The sequence below is a fragment of the Triplophysa rosa genome, linkage group LG15, assembly GCF_024868665.1.
Source record: "Triplophysa rosa linkage group LG15, Trosa_1v2, whole genome shotgun sequence".
Classification (NCBI taxonomy): domain Eukaryota; kingdom Metazoa; phylum Chordata; class Actinopteri; order Cypriniformes; family Nemacheilidae; genus Triplophysa; species Triplophysa rosa.
The window spans coordinates 23708812-23731481 of record NC_079904.1 but is presented as its reverse complement, the minus strand read 5'-3'; the positions used below and the strand labels follow the sequence as shown (position 1 = coordinate 23731481).

The following is a 22670-nucleotide window of genomic DNA, read 5'->3' as shown; positions in this document are numbered from 1 at the left end:
CACTGACTGGTAATAAAGTGTGGGTCAAGAGAGACTGAAGGAGGAGAGACACGCGAAGTTTGTCGTAGGTGAATAACTTGCGATTTGTAAGAAAACGTGGTTTTATTTCTGTTTAAAACTGAGTACCTTTGTTATGTGACTTCGAAGCTAAAGTTAGCTCAAGATATGGGTTAACAGTTAGTACCAAGGCGTTTGGGACATTGCTGCCTTTACACGAGACGGCGCACGCCTTCAATTATGGATCGGTGCGTGTTTAAACGTATAATTGCGACTCTTTGCTGGCGTTTGTGTTCTGCCGTGGTTTGATTCTCGGTGAGATGCGGGAGATAGTACTTAGCGCATTTGAAACCCGAAGTGCGAGCAAGTTTCTATTTACTAGGGAGAGAGCTACGGGCATAACCGGAAAGCGCATCCAGCCACCGGAAGCGTTGGGTGTTCCTCCGGCTACAAGGGACGATCGGTGCTTTCCGGGAGGATCACAGTGGGCGATTATCCGGGTGCTTTGGATTATAGAGCCTAGGTACTGTGTTTCTTTGTTTTGTCTGCTCACGCGAGCGAAGTGGCCAGTTTAAGTTTCAAAGGCCTCTACGCACTCCAGCCACGACACAGTTCTGCATCGGGGGGTTATGTGAGTACTGTTGTGTGTGTGAGTGGGTGCACTTGCTTAATTATTGAGTTTAATTTGATATTTTCTCACTCTTTGTGTGAAGGTAATACCGTGCTCTGAAACCGCCTGTATATATTTTGTGCATGTAAAGTGTATCATTTCAGTGCTCCACAAGTGTGCACACATCTCCCAGGTAGTTCACTCGGTGTGACAGAAAAAGGTTGATGAGGATTTCTGGTTCCCAGAATGCTTTGCATGAGGCTGCTATTTTATAGTTTGTTTCTGTAAAGATAAAGACTTGTTCAAGTTTAATGTTCATTTATCTTTGAACAAACTGTTGCCAATAAATTAGATCAATATAAATCTACAGTAAGTTACTGGCAACTAGCTGCATACAGCTAAATGCTTTACAGTCGACATTGCATTGAAAGGCTACTTTTGTTATCCTTTTTTGTTCTTTGTTGTTTTATTTTAAAAAGTTTCCTACATCACTCCGCCTCGGGATTCCCCCGGCGTCCTACATGCACACTTTTCAAAAACAGCGCATTAATTCATTTGACAAACTAAAAGACATAAAAAAAACTGACTTGTGTCTATAAAAAAATATGTTGTTCATTCTCTCCTTTGCTTACTCCAGCTTTAATCCTCCTAGTAACGTGGACTTGTAAACTAACGGTATAGTGTGTTGACAAAATGTTTATATGCTTTATGTTTATATGTGGATAAAAGCTTCTGCCAAATGAATAAATGTAAATGTAAAATGGAATTTGTATGTATTTAGAATGATTGCTATGGAAGGCGCTGCATGATCTTGCTTATTGTGCTCAAAAGCATAATGTATACAGTACAGTATAAGTCTACATGTCATAATATCAAGGAACTATGCTTTTAACCACAGCTCGAGACCTGTAGTTCCAACCATGCAGCTTCACGATGCTGTTTGCGAATGTTCGTGATTGTTCGGAAATCACTTGAGTCGTTAAACTCTGCTGGTAGGACGGAACTTGCGACCATAGTTGGTTATATGCTTTTGGGAACACAGCCCAGACCGATCAACAAAGACAAAAACCTGTATAAATATCTTTGTTCTGCTTAACACAAAGGAAGATATTTGTAAGAATGTCAGTAACCAAACAGATCTCATCTCCCATTGACTCCCATAGTATTTATTTTCCCTNTATACCAGTAAGTGACGTGGAGAGTCTGCATAAAAGAGCCGACAAAGGAGAGCTGGGGAAGAGAGGGACCGGCTGCTTACTGGCGACTGCACGGAAGGAATCTCACAGACTTGGATATACTGTGTATGCGACTGAGCGCTGAATGCGCGGCCTGTTAAGTAAGGGATAATATCCAGGCAGCCGGTTGTTATGGCAGACAGTGTGATCAGGACGTGAAGCGGAGGGTCTTGTGTCACACTGAAGGGGCTTATTTGGCGATAACAGCCGGCTGCTTGTACATTATCCCGCTTATTACATAAAATATTTTATTAGCTCGTTTTTACCGAATGCAGACCTTTCGTGAGGAAAGCTGTTTAGTTTCGGTTACAACTTGTATTACTTCAAACGTCACAAACAGGCAAAATTGGCCACCTTAATTATTGGTTAAATGATAATGTCATATATTGTTATTAAAAGGACATATTTATAACTAATTTTAGTGTAATATTAAACTGGCCCCTCCTCAAAATGATTCCGCAGCATCCGGGTTACAGGGGTGGTTATTAGTTTTGGAGCGGTTGTTATTTGAGATTATTACCACGGCTTCATTTGGAAATGCTGGATTCTGATTGGCCAGTTGCGAACAATTCCAAGGGTTGGTAATTGCTGCTCAAAAACAAATAACAACCCTTGTGTTATGATCACACTTATTTTCTGCAATAACAACCGGGCTGCCTGTACTATTATCCCTTACATTAACAAACCCTCTGGAATGTTCGTGACTGGGCCAATCAGAAATCAAGCATTCAAATAAGCCGTGTAATTAAAATTTGATGAATGTGACTACTTTGTTTGTTCAAATAAAGACCAGTAGCTAGCCAACTTCAAGTTCCTCTTCCTTTCCTGACTACTGACATTGACCTTGTTACAATCCACAATCACAAACCTGCAGGAGGTCATGTTTGATGACAAGCCTTCCTTCAATGATCATGTTGCAAAGACCATGCCGATATGCCTTTATAACATTATGAAACCGGTTAGACCTAATCTCACTGGAGCATGCGGAACAAACTCCTTTGTCCAGGCCCTGGTGATCTCAAGGTTGGATTACTGCGATGCTCTTCTTGCTGGACTTCCTGCAAAGGCTATCAAACCACTCCAGCTGGTTCAGAATGCACCCTTTCACACACTGCTACACCCCATCAAGAACCTTGCATTCAGCAAACAAGTGGCGTCTTGTATTGCCTTCTCAAAACGGCAGTAAATGGCTTTCCCGCTCATTCTCCTTCACAACTCCTTCCTGGTGGAACACTCTTCCTAACTCAGTTTGGTCAACCACATCTCTCACAACATTCAAAAAATTACTTAAAACCCATCTCTTCTGTGAACAATTGACAGACAAATGAAAGAAGAAAAAAAATCACTAACCCTCTCTCTCTCTCTCTCTCTCTCTCAACAGGTTTTGTTCTGGCTTATGTTGAAACTAGTAACTTGATATTAGCACCTATTGTATTATTGCTCCTGTATGACATATCGCTTTATTGCTCCCTGAACTCTCTGTAAGTCGCTTTGGATAAATAAAAGCGTCAGCTAAATGACTAAATGTAAATGTTTTCTTTAATGGCAAGCAATGCTTATACTTAGAAGCGGCCGTGTGTGAGGTGCTTCTGGGAGGTTATAGTACACGATTTCACAGCTTTAAAGATGATCATGTGACTTGGATGTAAGCCAGGTGACATGTAAGGACAAAAAAGTGGTTACAGTATATTTTCATTGTCCACTTTGGATAGTAGACTGTCTGTTAGGTTAAGGTTAGTGTTGGGTATACGGTTAGAAGAATAAGTTGACATGTAGTTACAAAGTTACTTATAGCCAGTAGAAGTTTTTTTGAGCAATTATCATGTTTAAATAAAATTTTAAAGAGACAGTCTACTAAAACTCTACTGACTGGTTGCAAATTTACTTATAATTTGTGAAATATCTAAAGTGTACTTCAAAATATACTTCAAAATCTGAAAAAAGAGGCCTGCGTTTCAACTAACGTCACTACAAAAAAAAAACAGAACCAGTTTTTCTCTACAAAAACACTCACTCGTATCATTCTGCACATTCTCAACATGAAGCTCTTTACTCTTTATCATCATGTCCGTGTGCTGGGGCTGATGTTGTGCTTGGGTTTGTGGGTTCATTGTGACATTCCAGATGATCTGTCTGGAGCTTACCTGCATGGAGATTTTAACTGCGCAATTTTGTCATCTATTCACTCAAAAGTCATCAACCTTCACAACCGAACACGCCCGGAGCCATTCATCTGTTCCGAGTAAGTATGCACAAACCTTTGTCATATGTACAAACCTTTGTCATAAGTACAGTTAAAAGCCAACGTTGATGCTTAATCTTGTTTATCTATTCACTAGTTTTGATCTGGGCTCATACTTAGAATCATTGGCTGCGATCCACACAATTGAAGAAATCAATGATTCTAAATTTCTTCCGGGAATTAAGTTTGGATATCAAGTATGTGACCCGTGTGCATCTCCCACCAAAGCACTGCACTGTCTGGAACATTTACTGGCCATTAACGGATCTCTGCCAGTTCTCTCGGACTTCTCTGATTTCCGCCCGTCAATGAAGGCGCTTTTGGGAGAAAGATACTCTGAATTATCTATCGCTGTTGCCAAACTACTCAGTCTCTACATGTTTCCTCAGGTAATTTGTTAACTGCTCCTCCAACTGTACCTTCATTTTAGTGTCATTATTTATCCTCACATTGTTTCAAACTACAAGATTCGTTATGCAAGAATCTTTATGCAGCTCTTAGATACAACAACAGTTCATAGCAAACACTTCTGCCAAAGTTCTTACAGTGGTTTGCAATAAGTCTGTTTGCACTGAAAGTACAAATGCGTGATGCAGAGAAGTTTTCTGTCAACAGATCAGCTGTACCTCCTCTTCACCAGTCCTCAGCGACAAACTGCGTTATCCTTCTTTCATGCGTGTCGTTCCAAGTGATGTCCACCAGGCTAAGGCCCTGGCCAAGCTCATGGAGCATTTCTCATGGAGCTGGGTCGGTGTGGTGTACGGAGACGATGACTACGGAAGAGCAGCCCACCAGAGTCTCCGACAAGAGGCCGAAGGAAAGGTGTGTCTGGATTTTGAGATGGTAGTACCGCACTACTTGGACCACGTAGAAATTGACAAGTACATCAAAGATGTCATCGACACTATACAAGCTTCTTCTGCCAAGGTCGTGGTTCTCATTCTAAAGGACAAGCTGGTAGAGAAGATTTTAAAAGGGATGATTCAATCCAACATGAGCAGAATTTGGATCGCAAGTGACGCCTGGTCCATGCACGGCCCCTTGACGAAGATGCCGGACATAAATAAAGTGGGTGAAATTTTTGGCTTCTCTTTTGTCATGGGAAATATACCAGGGTTTGAGGATTATTTGAAAAACCCCAGGCCATCACCAGGAGCAAAGAATGACTTCATAGAGGAGTACAAGGAGTTGAGACGGAACTGTTCCATCTCGGCCCTGAACTGTGGTGTAGGTGATCTGCTGGACGTTATGGACCGGAGGAAAGTTTACGGTCACAGAGTGGCGGTATACGCTATAGCTCACGGCCTTAAAAAACTCCTGAAATGTAACGAGACCGCCTGCCTTGGAGATATCAACTTTCCACCATGGCAGGTACGATTTCTCAAGTGACGACACAATAAAATATGATGTTCCGTTGTGTTTGTATATAAGGTTGACTCGTTTAAAGTCTAACATAAACAGCGTTTCCAGCTTCTCGGTGACACAGTGTTTCCCGTTTATTCCTAATTTGCCCTGCTAGTGTTGCTAAATTAGCAACTCTTTTACTAGATCTAGTGACTTTTGAGAAGAAGTGCATAACGACACTTTTTGGTTAAAGATTAGCTTTCATTTAGAGGGACAATATCACCAATACTGTCCCACGAGCATGTCGGGAGTAGGTAAAAATAGGTAAAAACTATGTGAAAACTACACGATGATGTCACAGATATGTTAATTAGCATGTGACCTCATCCAGCACCACAGTTCCACAAAATCCAAGCGGAAACACTGATTATGAAAACATACACAGAATTAACCTATGTTGTATGAGAACACCACACTTCACAATTACAACAAACATTTAAAATGTGATAATAGTGTATTAAAAATGTTTAATATCTTTATTTTGCAGCTTGTGGAAAGCATTCGCAGTGTGACTTTCACACTCGATGGTATCTCACATTCCTTTGATGAATACGGGGACTTTACGGATGGTTATGACCTTATAAGGTGGACAAAAACTAATGATGGTCGAATTATTGATGTTGTTGGAAAGTTTATATTGAAGAAAGGAGAAGTGGAGCTCCGGAGTGAATACCAGGGGATCACGGTGAGTCCTGTCCAGTATTCTCATCACGTGTACATCATCACAGATCATTAGATCATCATCATTGTGTCTTGCAGCTCCCACCGTCCAAGTGCTCAGAGTCCTGCCCGCCGGGCACCAGTAAGGGTGTGGTGAACACGGTAAAGTCCTGCTGCTACAACTGCACCGAGTGTCCCGAAGGAACTTACACGAACAAATCTGGTATATCACGCTTCATTCCCCTTGTCTTCTTTTTGCAGATGTTTTACCCTTTTATTTGTGACTTACTGAATAGATGTGAAATATTGATTCGAGTATTTTTACGATGTGAGAAGAGAGACGTGAAACTAGCACAGAAACGGTTTGCCTAGGACAGTTCATTCCTGATGTTTCCTGTGTTTTATTTTTTTCAGATGAAGACAGGTGCCATGATTGTCCAAAAGACCAGTGGTCTACAAAGAAACAAACTAAATGCGAGGTCTTCCAGTACACGTATCTCTTTTGGTCTGACGTCTATCCCATAGTTCTGTTGGTGGCAACAGCAATAGGCATAACTGCAGTGTTTACTTCATTTATCATTTACTACATTCACAGAGACATGGCGATCATCAAAATGGCCGACATGAAAATGTCTAGTTTTATGTTGCTGGGTCTGATGGATAGCTTCGTGAGTGTCATCATGTTTATTGGCAGGCCGAACGATCATCTGTGTCGAGCACAGCAGGCCGTGTACGGCTTAGGTTTCACCCTGTGCGTTTCGAGCATCCTGGTGAAAGCGTACCGCACCTTCCTGGCGTTCATGATCTTTAAGCCGAACATAAAGCATCAGCTTAACAAACTCTACAAGCCTCTTATCAACGTGCTGGTGCTTACCAGCGGTCAGGGAGTCATTCTGTTGTTTTGGCTGATTTTCAAGCCTCCTAATGAAGACACTGTGTGGCCTGGAAAATCAGGGATCGTAAAGTACATCGTCTGCATCGAGGGTTCCATCATAGGTTTTGCAGTCATGCACTGTTATATTTCTCTTCTTGCCTTCATTTGTTTCATTCTTGCCTTCAAGGCTAGAAAAGTGCCGCAGGATTTTAACGACACCAGTGTCATCATCTTTAGCATGTTGATTCACCTATTTGTCTGGCTTTGCTTTATTCCCATTTACATAAATAAGAACAAGACTGAACAGCAACACATAGTTCAGGCTTCGGCTGTTCTGGCCTCCAACTACGGCATAATCTTCTGCCATTTTGTCCCTAAGTGCTACATACTCTTGTGGGATTTGTCTGGAAACTCGAGGTCTGCCATCCTGGGCAGGTTGAGTAGACATATTAGACAAAACACGAGGAACGCAGACATTACTGTGTTACATGATGCAGGTACGGGAGCGGGTCCAGTAGAATCTGCGGAAGTGGTTGGCACAATTTCTCAAGATGCTCTGCGCACCGTCAAAACTCTGGGAAATGTTTTGAATGAGGACAGAGGCAGCGTGAACTCAACGCAGAACAGACATGCCCGAGTGAGGCAAAGACACACCACTAATTGAGTGCTCTGTAATGGGTTGTCTTTTTTTAACTCATTTATAAACCTATGATTTCAGAAAATAAATATTATTGCTCACCTCACGAATCAACTGTTTCTTGTTTTACTGTTTCTTGTTTTCTTTCTTTTCTAGCCCTAAACCGACACACTAGAGTGTCTATTTATTTCATAAATACGTAATCTCCTTCAGCAAAGAAGCGAAAACTTGACGACATCTTCTGTGTCAGTCACCATAGTGTTTCAGAAGGGAGGGGGGAGTTGTAGAGTGAGCCGTTGTTTGCAATTCAAAACCTCACCACTAGATGCTGCTAAATTTCATACTCTTGAGTATATTAACCCTGAAATGAGGGAAACTCAGTGTTTTCCATTTCAGAATATGTCTAACCTGATAAAGCGGGTAAGTCAAGCCCGTTTCTAAAAGAGAGGTAACTTTTACTCAGAGTCAGTAACCATAGTAACTTACTCTGTGAACCTAACCTGGTCGGGAGCAGGTTTTCTTCGGTAAACCCAGAGTTTCTTTTGGTTTCCTCCCCCTTTTAAAGTGCAAGTGGTGTACCTCATTCATTCATTCATTTAGTACAGTCATTCATGGAACACATTTTGATCACACAGAGACCATCTCAGTGACTAAAATGTCATTCAGTGTTGTAATGTAATGAAGTAAAAATACTTAAGTACAGTACTTAAGTATTTTTGGGCAGTATCTGTACTTTACTTGAGTCTTTATATTTCTGCAGACTTTTACTTTTACTCCACTACATTTCCTGAACAAAATGTATACTTGTACTGATACATTTCCCCTAAGCATGTTCGTTACTACAAAATAAAACCATAGAAACAGAACTGAAATAGACAAGTCGGCGATCCGGGGCCCTATCGTACACCCGGCGCAATGCGGCGCAAAGCGCAGCGCAAGTGTTTTTGCTAGTTTCAACCAGACGCAGATCTAATTTTCCCGCCCTGCGCCGCGTTGTTTAAATAGCAAATGCATTTGCGCTCATTTGTGTTGGTCTAAAAAAGAGGTGTGCTCAGGCGCATTGTTGGCGCGTTGCTATTTTGAGGAACTGAAAATAGACTGCGCCATAGACCAACTCAAACCTGGTCTAAAGTCTAAAGTCAATGGCGCAATATTTGTTTGTTATTTAAAGAGCGCGTTAGTAGAAAATGCGCCTCTGGGCGCGTCCACAATGCGCGTTCACTTTGCTTATTACACAGAGGGAAGCGCAGCAGCACACAAACATTTTTAAATATGAAACAATAAAAGATTAAAATGTAAAAGATTATTATTGTGTACATAAATATAAAAATGCCTACATGTCATAATGGATAGACATTGCATGTATCAGAATTAGGCTACATATTTGCTGTTCAGAAGAATGGAATTGGCTAATTATTTCACCAATCGTGACAATACACACATGTATTTAAACTGATTCGTCAGGCTGAGCTATTTCCAAGCCTGCATCCAACGCAGACGACTGAAAGATTGACTGGCCACTGAACATGTAATTTGAGCAAAACATCACTTGTTGAACTCCTCAGTTTAATCTGTGTATTTAAATTCGGCACATCTTCTTCCCTCAGACTATCAGGCTGCTGAACACTCAGAACTGACACTCGCACAGCACACCTCTCTGTCTGTACAATTCACCATGCACTTTAACTCCACCACCACCACCACCACCACCACCACAATTTTTACCAACTGGACTGCATGTAGCATGCACTGCACTTTAACACAATAATAGTCTGACAATGTCATGATTCTGCCCTCTCTTGTCATGCTTTTTGAGCCTTGTGGCAGAATCATGACAGACCCACGTGTTTTATGTGGAGAGAGGCATTTATGGCCCTTATGGCTTTCCATACACCCTCTCCAGTCTCATCTCTGTTACCGCCCTCTCGTCTCCTCATTATTGCTTGTTTATTAGTTCATGCCATGCACCTGTTCCCCCTTGGTTTTATCCCTTATTTAATTTCCCTGTGTCCTCTGTCTTGTGCTGATTCATGCGATTCATTTGTTCCATGTTCTCACTCTTCCACATACCTGTCCTAGACTGAGGTGGAGTGTCGCCAGAAACTTCGCCTATCCCGCCAGGCAGTAACAGACCTCTGTCATCTTCTGGCAGGTGATCTGCAGACGAATGCATACTGCCCTCATGCACTCCCCATTGCTGTTAAAATAACTGCTGCACCAAATGTTGTTTGCGAGTGGGTCATTCAAACATCCCTTGAGTTCAATTGGAGGCATATCCCAACCTGCCGTAAATTCGGCCATACATGCAGTAACATCAAACCTAGTCCGACATGCACACAAATTCATTAAATTCCCCATGACGCATGCTACCCAAAATCGGGTTAAAGAGGAGTTTTGTACTAAATTTGGGTTCCCTGGAGTTTTGGGTGCGATAGATTGCACAGACGTGCAACTACGTGCCCCGTCAGAGAATGCTCTGATATACGTTAATCGTAAGGGAACCCATTCCATCAATATCCAGGTGATTCGCGATGCAACGTGTAAGGTTACACACGTATTCACAAATTATCCTGGATTGAGCCATGACTCCTTTATTCTGGCCAACTCTGTCATTCCTGCAGTCTTCCAGGGTGACTCGCCCCTGGACGGGTGGCTGTTAGGGGACAATGGCTTTCCATTAAAGACATGGCTGATTACACCGTATATCATGCCTACAGAAGTAAGGGAAGTGTTTTTTAATCGTAAACACAAGAAAGCACGAGCTGTCATTGAGAGAACGTTTGGCATGCTAAAAATGCGCTTTAGGTGTTTGGATAAGTCAGGGGGAACATTACAGTACAGCCCTCAGAAGGTCGGAGCGTTTTTTGTGGCATGTTGTGTGTTGCATAACATTGCCATACGCCATGGATGTCTCTTAGACATAAATGAGCACAGATTACAGGACTTTAGGTGTGAAAATGAACTGTATGTGCCGATGCCAATTAACCAAAATCCTCAAGCAGCAGCACGGGCGAGGAGAGATCAGATGGCAGAAGAGCTGCATCATCTGTAGCCTGATAAGCTGAATTGTTTGCTAAAAGTGCAAACCTTGCAATAATTTTGAAATGTCTTTTTTATGCTATCCCATGTATTTATTGTATAGGAAGATTTTGTACCTCTGGATTTTGTATCTTTTTTAAATTAGCATTTTATCAAAACAATCACAGCGCTCCCCCAGTTGTTGAAACGTTTCGGCTCTCGAAACATTTGTAAATTCTTTATCTCCTGTTTGTTACAAGTAAATTATTTTTAGAGTGTAAACATTTTTTTGAATATTTGTAAACGATTATTAAAAAAATACTTGCATATTTTGGCGATTACAGTGATCATGTATCCATACTTTCAGCAATTAAAACCCTGATAATTTTACTTATTACTTCATGACTGGGGAAAAAAAACTTTACAAATCGAGGAACAAAGTCTTCCTATAATGAAAACATGATAGCATAAAGACATTTCAAAATTAATTAAGTATTACTTACAACACAATTCAGCTTATCAGGCTACAGATGATGCAGCTCTTCTGCCATCTGATCTCTCCTCGCCCGTGCTGCTGCTTGAGGATTTTGGTTAATTGGCATCGGCACATACAGTTCATTTTCACACCTAAAGTCCTGTAATCTGTGCTCATTTATGTCTAAGAGACATCCATGGCGTATGGCAATGTTATGCAACACACAACATGCCACAAAAAACGCTCCGACCTTCTGAGGGCTGTACTGTAATGTTCCCCCTGACTTATCCAAACACCTAAAGCGCATTTTTAGCATGCCAAACGTTCTCTCAATGACAGCTCGTGCTTTCTTGTGTTTACGATTAAAAAACACTTCCCTTACTTCTGTAGGCATGATATACGGTGTAATCAGCCATGTCTTTAATGGAAAGCCATTGTCCCCTAACAGCCACCCGTCCAGGGGCGAGTCACCCTGGAAGACTGCAGGAATGACAGAGTTGGCCAGAATAAAGGAGTCATGGCTCAATCCAGGATAATTTGTGAATACGTGTGTAACCTTACACGTTGCATCGCGAATCACCTGGATATTGATGGAATGGGTTCCCTTACGATTAACGTATATCAGAGCATTCTCTGACGGGGCACGTAGTTGCACGTCTGTGCAATCTATCGCACCCAAAACTCCAGGGAACCCAAATTTAGTACAAAACTCCTCTTTAACCCGATTTTGGGTAGCATGCGTCATGGGGAATTTAATGAATTTGTGTGCATGTCGGACTAGGTTTGATGTTACTGCATGTATGGCCGAATTTACGGCAGGTTGGGATATGCCTCCAATTGAACTCAAGGGATGTTTGAATGACCCACTCGCAAACAACATTTGGTGCAGCAGTTATTTTAACAGCAATGGGGAGTGCATGAGGGCAGTATGCATTCGTCTGCAGATCACCTGCCAGAAGATGACAGAGGTCTGTTACTGCCTGGCGGGATAGGCGAAGTTTCTGGCGACACTCCACCTCAGTCTAGGACAGGTATGTGGAAGAGTGAGAACATGGAACAAATGAATCGCATGAATCAGCACAAGACAGAGGACACAGGGAAATTAAATAAGGGATAAAACCAAGGGGGAACAGGTGCATGGCATGAACTAATAAACAAGCAATAATGAGGAGACGAGAGGGCGGTAACAGAGATGAGACTGGAGAGGGTGTATGGAAAGCCATAAGGGCCATAAATGCCTCTCTCCACATAAAACACGTGGGTCTGTCATGATTCTGCCACAAGGCTCAAAAAGCATGACAAGAGAGGGCAGAATCATGACATTGTCAGACTATTATTGTGTTAAAGTGCAGTGCATGCTACATGCAGTCCAGTTGGTAAAAATTGTGGTGGTGGTGGTGGTGGTGGTGGTGGAGTTAAAGTGCATGGTGAATTGTACAGACAGAGAGGTGTGCTGTGCGAGTGTCAGTTCTGAGTGTTCAGCAGCCTGATAGTCTGAGGGAAGAAGATGTGCCGAATTTAAATACACAGATTAAACTGAGGAGTTCAACAAGTGATGTTTTGCTCAAATTACATGTTCAGTGGCCAGTCAATCTTTCAGTCGTCTGCGTTGGATGCAGGCTTGGAAATAGCTCAGCCTGACGAATCAGTTTAAATACATGTGTGTATTGTCACGATTGGTGAAATAATTAGCCAATTCCATTCTTCTGAACAGCAAATATGTAGCCTAATTCTGATACATGCAATGTCTATCCATTATGACATGTAGGCATTTTTATATTTATGTACACAATAATAATCTTTTACATTTTAATCTTTTATTGTTTCATATTTAAAAATGTTTGTGTGCTGCTGCGCTTCCCTCTGTGTAATAAGCAAAGTGAACGCGCATTGTGGACGCGCCCAGAGGCGCATTTTCTACTAACGCGCTCTTTAAATAACAAACAAATATTGCGCCATTGACTTTAGACTTTAGACCAGGTTTGAGTTGGTCTATGGCGCAGTCTATTTTCAGTTCCTCAAAATAGCAACGCGCCAACAATGCGCCTGAGCACACCTCTTTTTTAGACCAACACAAATGAGCGCAAATGCATTTGCTATTTAAACAACGCGGCGCAGGGCGGGAAAATTAGATCTGCGTCTGGTTGAAACTAGCAAAAACACTTGCGCTGCGCTTTGCGCCGCATTGCGCCGGGTGTACGATAGGGCCCCGGATCGCCGACTTGTCTATTTCAGTTCTGTTTCTATGGTTTTATTTTGTAGTAACGAACATGCTTAGGGGAAATGTATCAGTACAAGTATACATTTTGTTCAGGAAATGTAGTGGAGTAAAAGTAAAAGTCTGCAGAAATATAAAGACTCAAGTAAAGTACAGATACTGCCCAAAAATACTTAAGTACTGTACTTAAGTATTTTTACTTCATTACATTACAACACTGAATGACATTTTAGTCACTGAGATGGTCTCTGTGTGATCAAAATGTGTTCCATGAATGACTGTACTAAATGAATGAATGAATGAGGTACACCACTTGCACTTTAAAAGGGGGAGGAAACCAAAAGAAACTCTGGGTTTACCGAAGAAAACCTGCTCCCGACCAGGTTAGGTTCACAGAGTAAGTTACTATGGTTACTGACTCTGAGTAAAAGTTACCTCTCTTTTAGAAACGGGCTTGACTTACCCGCTTTATCAGGTTAGACATATTCTGAAATGGAAAACACTGAGTTTCCCTCATTTCAGGGTTAATATACTCAAGAGTATGAAATTTAGCAGCATCTAGTGGTGAGGTTTTGAATTGCAAACAACGGCTCACTCTACAACTCCCCCCTCCCTTCTGAAACACTATGGTGACTGACACAGAAGATGTCGTCAAGTTTTCGCTTCTTTGCTGAAGGAGATTACGTATTTATGAAATAAATAGACACTCTAGTGTGTCGGTTTAGGGCTAGAAAAGAAAGAAAACAAGAAACAGTAAAACAAGAAACAGTTGATTCGTGAGGTGAGCAATAATATTTATTTTCTGAAATCATAGGTTTATAAATGAGTTAAAAAAAGACAACCCATTACAGAGCACTCAATTAGTGGTGTGTCTTTGCCTCACTCGGGCATGTCTGTTCTGCGTTGAGTTCACGCTGCCTCTGTCCTCATTCAAAACATTTCCCAGAGTTTTGACGGTGCGCAGAGCATCTTGAGAAATTGTGCCAACCACTTCCGCAGATTCTACTGGACCCGCTCCCGTACCTGCATCATGTAACACAGTAATGTCTGCGTTCCTCGTGTTTTGTCTAATATGTCTACTCAACCTGCCCAGGATGGCAGACCTCGAGTTTCCAGACAAATCCCACAAGAGTATGTAGCACTTAGGGACAAAATGGCAGAAGATTATGCCGTAGTTGGAGGCCAGAACAGCCGAAGCCTGAACTATGTGTTGCTGTTCAGTCTTGTTCTTATTTATGTAAATGGGAATAAAGCAAAGCCAGACAAATAGGTGAATCAACATGCTAAAGATGATGACACTGGTGTCGTTAAAATCCTGCGGCACTTTTCTAGCCTTGAAGGCAAGAATGAAACAAATGAAGGCAAGAAGAGAAATATAACAGTGCATGACTGCAAAACCTATGATGGAACCCTCGATGCAGACGATGTACTTTACGATCCCTGATTTTCCAGGCCACACAGTGTCTTCATTAGGAGGCTTGAAAATCAGCCAAAACAACAGAATGACTCCCTGACCGCTGGTAAGCACCAGCACGTTGATAAGAGGCTTGTAGAGTTTGTTAAGCTGATGCTTTATGTTCGGCTTAAAGATCATGAACGCCAGGAAGGTGCGGTACGCTTTCACCAGGATGCTCGAAACGCACAGGGTGAAACCTAAGCCGTACACGGCCTGCTGTGCTCGACACAGATGATCGTTCGGCCTGCCAATAAACATGATGACACTCACGAAGCTATCCATCAGACCCAGCAACATAAAACTAGACATTTTCATGTCGGCCATTTTGATGATCGCCATGTCTCTGTGAATGTAGTAAATGATAAATGAAGTAAACACTGCAGTTATGCCTATTGCTGTTGCCACCAACAGAACTATGGGATAGACGTCAGACCAAAAGAGATACGTGTACTGGAAGACCTCGCATTTAGTTTGTTTCTTTGTAGACCACTGGTCTTTTGGACAATCATGGCACCTGTCTTCATCTGAAAAAAATAAAACACAGGAAACATCAGGAATGAACTGTCCTAGGCAAACCGTTTCTGTGCTAGTTTCACGTCTCTCTTCTCACATCGTAAAAATACTCGAATCAATATTTCACATCTATTCAGTAAGTCACAAATAAAAGGGTAAAACATCTGCAAAAAGAAGACAAGGGGAATGAAGCGTGATATACCAGATTTGTTCGTGTAAGTTCCTTCGGGACACTCGGTGCAGTTGTAGCAGCAGGACTTTACCGTGTTCACCACACCCTTACTGGTGCCCGGCGGGCAGGACTCTGAGCACTTGGACGGTGGGAGCTGCAAGACACAATGATGATGATCTAATGATCTGTGATGATGTACACGTGATGAGAATACTGGACAGGACTCACCGTGATCCCCTGGTATTCACTCCGGAGCTCCACTTCTCCTTTCTTCAATATAAACTTTCCAACAACATCAATAATTCGACCATCATTAGTTTTTGTCCACCTTATAAGGTCATAACCATCCGTAAAGTCCCCGTATTCATCAAAGGAATGTGAGATACCATCGAGTGTGAAAGTCACACTGCGAATGCTTTCCACAAGCTGCAAAATAAAGATATTAAACATTTTTAATACACTATTATCACATTTTAAATGTTTGTTGTAATTGTGAAGTGTGGTGTTCTCATACAACATAGGTTAATTCTGTGTATGTTTTCATAATCAGTGTTTCCGCTTGGATTTTGTGGAACTGTGGTGCTGGATGAGGTCACATGCTAATTAACATATCTGTGACATCATCGTGTAGTTTTCACATAGTTTTTACCTATTTTTACCTACTCCCGACATGCTCGTGGGACAGTATTGGTGATATTGTCCCTCTAAATGAAAGCTAATCTTTAACCAAAAAGTGTCGTTATGCACTTCTTCTCAAAAGTCACTAGATCTAGTAAAAGAGTTGCTAATTTAGCAACACTAGCAGGGCAAATTAGGAATAAACGGGAAACACTGTGTCACCGAGAAGCTGGAAACGCTGTTTATGTTAGACTTTAAACGAGTCAACCTTATATACAAACACAACGGAACATCATATTTTATTGTGTCGTCACTTGAGAAATCGTACCTGCCATGGTGGAAAGTTGATATCTCCAAGGCAGGCGGTCTCGTTACATTTCAGGAGTTTTTTAAGGCCGTGAGCTATAGCGTATACCGCCACTCTGTGACCGTAAACTTTCCTCCGGTCCATAACGTCCAGCAGATCACCTACACCACAGTTCAGGGCCGAGATGGAACAGTTCCGTCTCAACTCCTTGTACTCCTCTATGAAGTCATTCTTTGCTCCTGGTGATGGCCTGGGGTTTTTCAAATAATCCTCAAACCCTGGTATATTTCCCATGACAAAAGAGAAGCCAAAAATTTCACCCACTTTATTTATGTCCGGCATCTTCGTCAAGGGGCCGTGCATGGACCAGGCGTCACTTGCGATCCAAATTCTGCTCATGTTGGATTGAATCATCCCTTTTAAAATCTTCTCTACCAGCTTGTCCTTTAGAATGAGAACCACGACCTTGGCAGAAGAAGCTTGTATAGTGTCGATGACATCTTTGATGTACTTGTCAATTTCTACGTGGTCCAAGTAGTGCGGTACTACCATCTCAAAATCCAGACACACCTTTCCTTCGGCCTCTTGTCGGAGACTCTGGTGGGCTGCTCTTCCGTAGTCATCGTCTCCGTACACCACACCGACCCAGCTCCATGAGAAATGCTCCATGAGCTTGGCCAGGGCCTTAGCCTGGTGGACATCACTTGGAACGACACGCATGAAAGAAGGATAACGCAGTTTGTCGCTGAGGACTGGTGAAGAGGAGGTACAGCTGATCTGTTGACAGAAAACTTCTCTGCATCACGCATTTGTACTTTCAGTGCAAACAGACTTATTGCAAACCACTGTAAGAACTTTGGCAGAAGTGTTTGCTATGAACTGTTGTTGTATCTAAGAGCTGCATAAAGATTCTTGCATAACGAATCTTGTAGTTTGAAACAATGTGAGGATAAATAATGACACTAAAATGAAGGTACAGTTGGAGGAGCAGTTAACAAATTACCTGAGGAAACATGTAGAGACTGAGTAGTTTGGCAACAGCGATAGATAATTCAGAGTATCTTTCTCCCAAAAGCGCCTTCATTGACGGGCGGAAATCAGAGAAGTCCGAGAGAACTGGCAGAGATCCGTTAATGGCCAGTAAATGTTCCAGACAGTGCAGTGCTTTGGTGGGAGATGCACACGGGTCACATACTTGATATCCAAACTTAATTCCCGGAAGAAATTTAGAATCATTGATTTCTTCAATTGTGTGGATCGCAGCCAATGATTCTAAGTATGAGCCCAGATCAAAACTAGTGAATAGATAAACAAGATTAAGCATCAACGTTGGCTTTTAACTGTACTTATGACAAAGGTTTGTACATATGACAAAGGTTTGTGCATACTTACTCGGAACAGATGAATGGCTCCGGGCGTGTTCGGTTGTGAAGGTTGATGACTTTTGAGTGAATAGATGACAAAATTGCGCAGTTAAAATCTCCATGCAGGTAAGCTCCAGACAGATCATCTGGAATGTCACAATGAACCCACAAACCCAAGCACAACATCAGCCCCAGCACACGGACATGATGATAAAGAGTAAAGAGCTTCATGTTGAGAATGTGCAGAATGATACGAGTGAGTGTTTTTGTAGAGAAAAACTGGTTCTGTTTTTTTTTTGTAGTGACGTTAGTTGAAACGCAGGCCTCTTTTTTCAGATTTTGAAGTATATTTTGAAGTACACTTTAGATATTTCACAAATTATAAGTAAATTTGCAACCAGTCAGTAGAGTTTTAGTAGACTGTCTCTTTAAAATTTTATTTAAACATGATAATTGCTCAAAAAAACTTCTACTGGCTATAAGTAACTTTGTAACTACATGTCAACTTATTCTTCTAACCGTATACCCAACACTAACCTTAACCTAACAGACAGTCTACTATCCAAAGTGGACAATGAAAATATACTGTAACCACTTTTTTGTCCTTACATGTCACCTGGCTTACATCCAAGTCACATGATCATCTTTAAAGCTGTGAAATCGTGTACTATAACCTCCCAGAAGCACCTCACACACGGCCGCTTCTAAGTATAAGCATTGCTTGCCATTAAAGAAAACATTTACATTTAGTCATTTAGCTGACGCTTTTATTTATCCAAAGCGACTTACAGAGAGTTCAGGGAGCAATAAAGCGATATGTCATACAGGAGCAATAATACAATAGGTGCTAATATCAAGTTACTAGTTTCAACATAAGCCAGAACAAAACCTGTTGAGAGAGAGAGAGAGAGAGAGAGAGGGTTAGTGATTTTTTTTCTTCTTTCATTTGTCTGTCAATTGTTCACAGAAGAGATGGGTTTTAAGTAATTTTTTGAATGTTGTGAGAGATGTGGTTGACCAAACTGAGTTAGGAAGAGTGTTCCACCAGGAAGGAGTTGTGAAGGAGAATGAGCGGGAAAGCCATTTACTGCCGTTTTGAGAAGGCAATACAAGACGCCACTTGTTTGCTGAATGCAAGGTTCTTGATGGGGTGTAGCAGTGTGTGAAAGGGTGCATTCTGAACCAGCTGGAGTGGTTTGATAGCCTTTGCAGGAAGTCCAGCAAGAAGAGCAGTCGCAGTAATCCAACCTTGAGATCACCAGGGCCTGAGACAAGGAAGTTGTGCCGCTGATCTCAGTGAGATAAGCGTCTAACCTTTCTCAATGGTTAAAGGCAATGATCGGCATGCGTCTTATGCAACCATGATCATTGACGAGAAGCTTGGTCAATCAAAACATGACTCTGAGGTTCTTGGTGATTGTGGTTGGCTAACAAGGTCAATGTCAGTAGTCAGGAAGGAAGAGGGACCGAAGTTTGGCTTAGCTACTGGTGTCTTATTGAAACAAACCAAAGTAGTCACTTATCCCAAATTATTATCCAGGCTTATTTGAATTGCTGATTCTGAATTGGCCAGTCACAACACATTCCAAGGGTTTGTTATGTAAGGGATCAATGGGTATTTTTCAGGCATGCCGGTTGTTAATGCGCAGAAAATAAGCCCACATTGATCATAACACAAGCGGTGTTTTTGTTTTGAGCCGGACAATAACAACCCTTGAATTGTCGCAAACTGGCCAATCAGAAATCAAGCAATTCAAATAGAGGCCAGTGGTAATAATCTCAAATAACACACCGCTCAAATAAACTAATAACACCCGTGTAACCGGAATGCTGCGAATCATTTTGAGTAGGGGCAGTTTAATAATTACACTCAAAATTAGGTTAATAAATATGTCTTTTTAAATACACAATATATGACATTATATTTACCAATAATTCAACCAATTTGCCTGTTGTGTTGATGACACGATTTTCGAAACTTCGCAATATTTTGCATGTCCCAGCTTGACCCGTCATAAAACGCGAACTACTAAGCCATTATTCCTCAAGTCTACTCTTCATCTCCTCCGCTTGCAGGGAACCTCGCTGAACGCACCCTACCCCCATCTCGTCACAGTACAGCACAGCCACAGTTGGGATGCCCAAGTTGGATGGTGAGATCGTGTGCACACTGGGGTGGAAATACAAGTAATGTACGAAAACACCTTGGGGGAAAACCAAGGCTACACCTGATGGGCCAGTTCTCTTCTGACAATACACTGTTTAATGTCATGTTCCATGGATTGTTTGCTACAGTGTGTGTGTCTTATGTGTTAAGTCAGTAGTTTTAACTGTACATATTTAGATATACTGGGTTAAGTAAAGAATTATGTTACAGTCAGCAGCCGGGTTATGAATTCCCCGGAATAAACACCCCACCACGAGCTGGATAGCTCTTCTTATCAAACTGATAGGCTTTATTTTGCTATAACGAAACTGGCTGGCTGTAATCATCGTTTTTCACAGTGCTGTGAAGTAAATAATAGATCATTATACCATTTGTTAAAATATACTTCAAAAGAAAGGATCTGTCTATCTGCTATTGAATTTTTGAGTCCTGTGTCAGTCTGTTATTATTAGGACCGAAAACCACGCCATAACAACCAAGAATACTGCTTATCTATTGACGTTCCATAAAACCCTCGTCGTCAGCAAAGGCATTTTATTCGATAGTAACCCAACAAACATTTGGACGTTTAATGACCATTGAAAATACGTCAGTCCGACACGTCCCATCACGGTTGAAAAATAGTTCCAAAATGAAAGTTGAACGGACGTCTTTGACTTCACCTGGCCGTGATTTCCACGTCTTTTCTGCACGTCACAGCTACTATTCAAACAGGAAAATAAAAATAGTACAATGTCAATAGCAATGGAGTTTTACATTAATGTTAAGCAGCCATTAATCAAACATGAAAATAACAAAAGTACAGTATTATAGTAAACACATATGTAACTACTTTAGTCTTTCCATTTTTTCAAAATGTTTACTCTCTTTTTCTTGGTCCCCGACCACCAGCTCTTCCAGGAGTGTGATTCATGTGTTCCACCATTGATGTATGGAAGTCAGAGCTATGGTACTACCTATTATTTCCTAACAGTCTTGTATTACTGTTAAACAGCCATAAAACAAGTAAACAACAAAATACTGGATTATGGATTAAGGTAAAAGCTTTTTGTGGCTCATTTTTTATATCCACCACCCCCAGCGTGCTTCAGGTGTTCCGCCACTGCTGCATCAAAGTCTGAATCTGTTGCATTTGGGCTTCACCTGTTAGCTCGATGAAAAGAATAAAAAGAATCAATTTGAAGCAAATTGGATGCAGATTTTGCAGATTAGTTAAAAAAATACACAGATGTTAAGTATTAATTATTTCTGAAATTATTCAATAAAGTAGCAAACACTGTAGAGTACCATCCATCGTTAAAAGATTCAGCAATAGTGCATTTGATATGAAGCTCCTTTAATAGATTTGAAGGAATACAAGATATAGAACACGTTACTATATGCAAATCTAATCCAATCACATGAGTGTAGATTAGGCGGTCAGACACCCTGAACTCAACTAATTCAATGAAAGGTGATTAAGAAGGCGGCATTGTCAACGGCTTAGAAATGCTATTAGTTTTACGAAATTTCTGGGTTTCAAAGTGAAGAAAACTCATAGGCATGGCAAAATGCTGTGATGTGGTAAAAGGGCGACTATTAACATAAGAGCACTTAGAAATTACACGGTAAAAGATGTAGCACCGACAGGCAGATGGGTACACGCAGACCCACGTACACCTAAAATAGAAGTCATTGCACGGCATTGATTAGCTGAAAAATGTTGCCGTCTGATGAGCTGATCTTGAAATCAGGAGTCAATGCGTCGAATGCAGGAACATGCTGTTTGTGCAGGCGGGTGGTTATGTGGATTTCTCAATAGGCCCTTAGGCCATCATCGTAAGCCAGGTATACATTCTGCCATTTCCTTATGCCCCATGTCATTCTAGGCTCTTCGCAGGAATGCAATGAAAGCTCGATATCAAATGTCTTGCAGCAAGAGTTCACTGTCAATGGCCCCCATCGTCTACCGAAGAATCGGATTGGCGGGAGTTCTGCGATGCATCCAAAATCCATCAACTGAACTATCCTTAATTGGCAATCTAAAAGCTCAGCACTTTGAATCCACGTAGAATTAGCAGTGAGAGGGGAACACGTTATATGGTCTAAAATAGGGTATGTTAGATTAGTAAAAAAAAACACTGCCACTGTGGCGCCCTTGAGAAAGACCCTTAACCAGGTGTGTAAACTTTGTGAAAGTGGCATTTCTGGTAAAACCTGATGTTCTTAGATTTTTGCAAGAGATTTTTGCAATGTCAGAAGGCCAAAATTACCTTGAATTACATAGTATAGCTTTGAACGGCTTCTTTTCAAGTTGCCCACCACCCCTCATACTGAATTTCACCATTAAGTCATTTAATGTGATCCTGTAAAATAAATTACTTGGGATTACTTCACCTCAGAAAAATTACAGTTTAGAATGAGAGAGAGAGAGAGAGGGGGGGGGAGAGAGACAAAAACTACCATGCGCACAAACACACACAAACACACATTCTTTGTCACAATCCAGTCTCTTAATAGAAGATGTAGACTTGCCCTGTTCCAGACTGACAGCTATTCACTGAAGTTCATCTTTCAAACCAAACAGCATGGAAAATCTTCCTTTGGAATCCTGAAAGAATAATCTGTTCATTAATCTGTACACACACCTGGACACGTGACTACTTCTAAACTGAATATGTGACACTTTCAGTCACATTTTGTGTTTACAAACAATCAGGCAGA

The 22670-nt window shown here is 41.4% G+C and overlaps 2 protein-coding genes across 4 annotated transcripts; one reads left to right on the top strand and one right to left on the bottom strand.

Moving 5' to 3' along the window:
• Nucleotides 1-2846: 2846 nt before the first annotated feature.
• Nucleotides 2847-7828, top strand: LOC130565409 (G-protein coupled receptor family C group 6 member A-like). Of its 2 annotated transcripts, XM_057352081.1 has the most exons (7): nucleotides 2847-3089; nucleotides 3224-4084; nucleotides 4182-4473; nucleotides 4700-5455; nucleotides 5976-6173; nucleotides 6248-6371; nucleotides 6563-7828. In XM_057352081.1, the coding sequence occupies exons 2-7, from the start codon at nucleotides 3882-3884 to the stop codon at nucleotides 7684-7686; spliced, it is 2697 nt and encodes an 898-aa protein (XP_057208064.1). In that variant the 5' UTR covers nucleotides 2847-3089; nucleotides 3224-3881; the 3' UTR covers nucleotides 7687-7828. The 2 variants fall into 2 exon arrangements, with proteins under 2 accessions (XP_057208064.1, XP_057208065.1); XM_057352082.1 differs by having other exon boundaries at nucleotides 2847-4084.
• A 6256-nt stretch (nucleotides 7829-14084) lies between these two features.
• On the bottom strand, nucleotides 14085-19019 carry LOC130565410 (G-protein coupled receptor family C group 6 member A-like). 2 transcript variants are annotated; one of them, XM_057352083.1, is made up of 7 exons: nucleotides 18824-19019; nucleotides 17829-18689; nucleotides 17440-17731; nucleotides 16458-17213; nucleotides 15740-15937; nucleotides 15542-15665; nucleotides 14085-15350 (listed from the first exon to the last, which is right to left on the bottom strand). In XM_057352083.1, exons 2-7 carry the CDS (start codon nucleotides 18029-18031, stop codon nucleotides 14227-14229), a joined length of 2697 nt encoding a protein of 898 aa, XP_057208066.1. In that variant the 5' UTR covers nucleotides 18032-18689; nucleotides 18824-19019; the 3' UTR covers nucleotides 14085-14226. The 2 variants fall into 2 exon arrangements, with proteins under 2 accessions (XP_057208066.1, XP_057208067.1); XM_057352084.1 differs by having other exon boundaries at nucleotides 17829-19019.
• Nucleotides 19020-22670: the final 3651 nt, after the last annotated feature.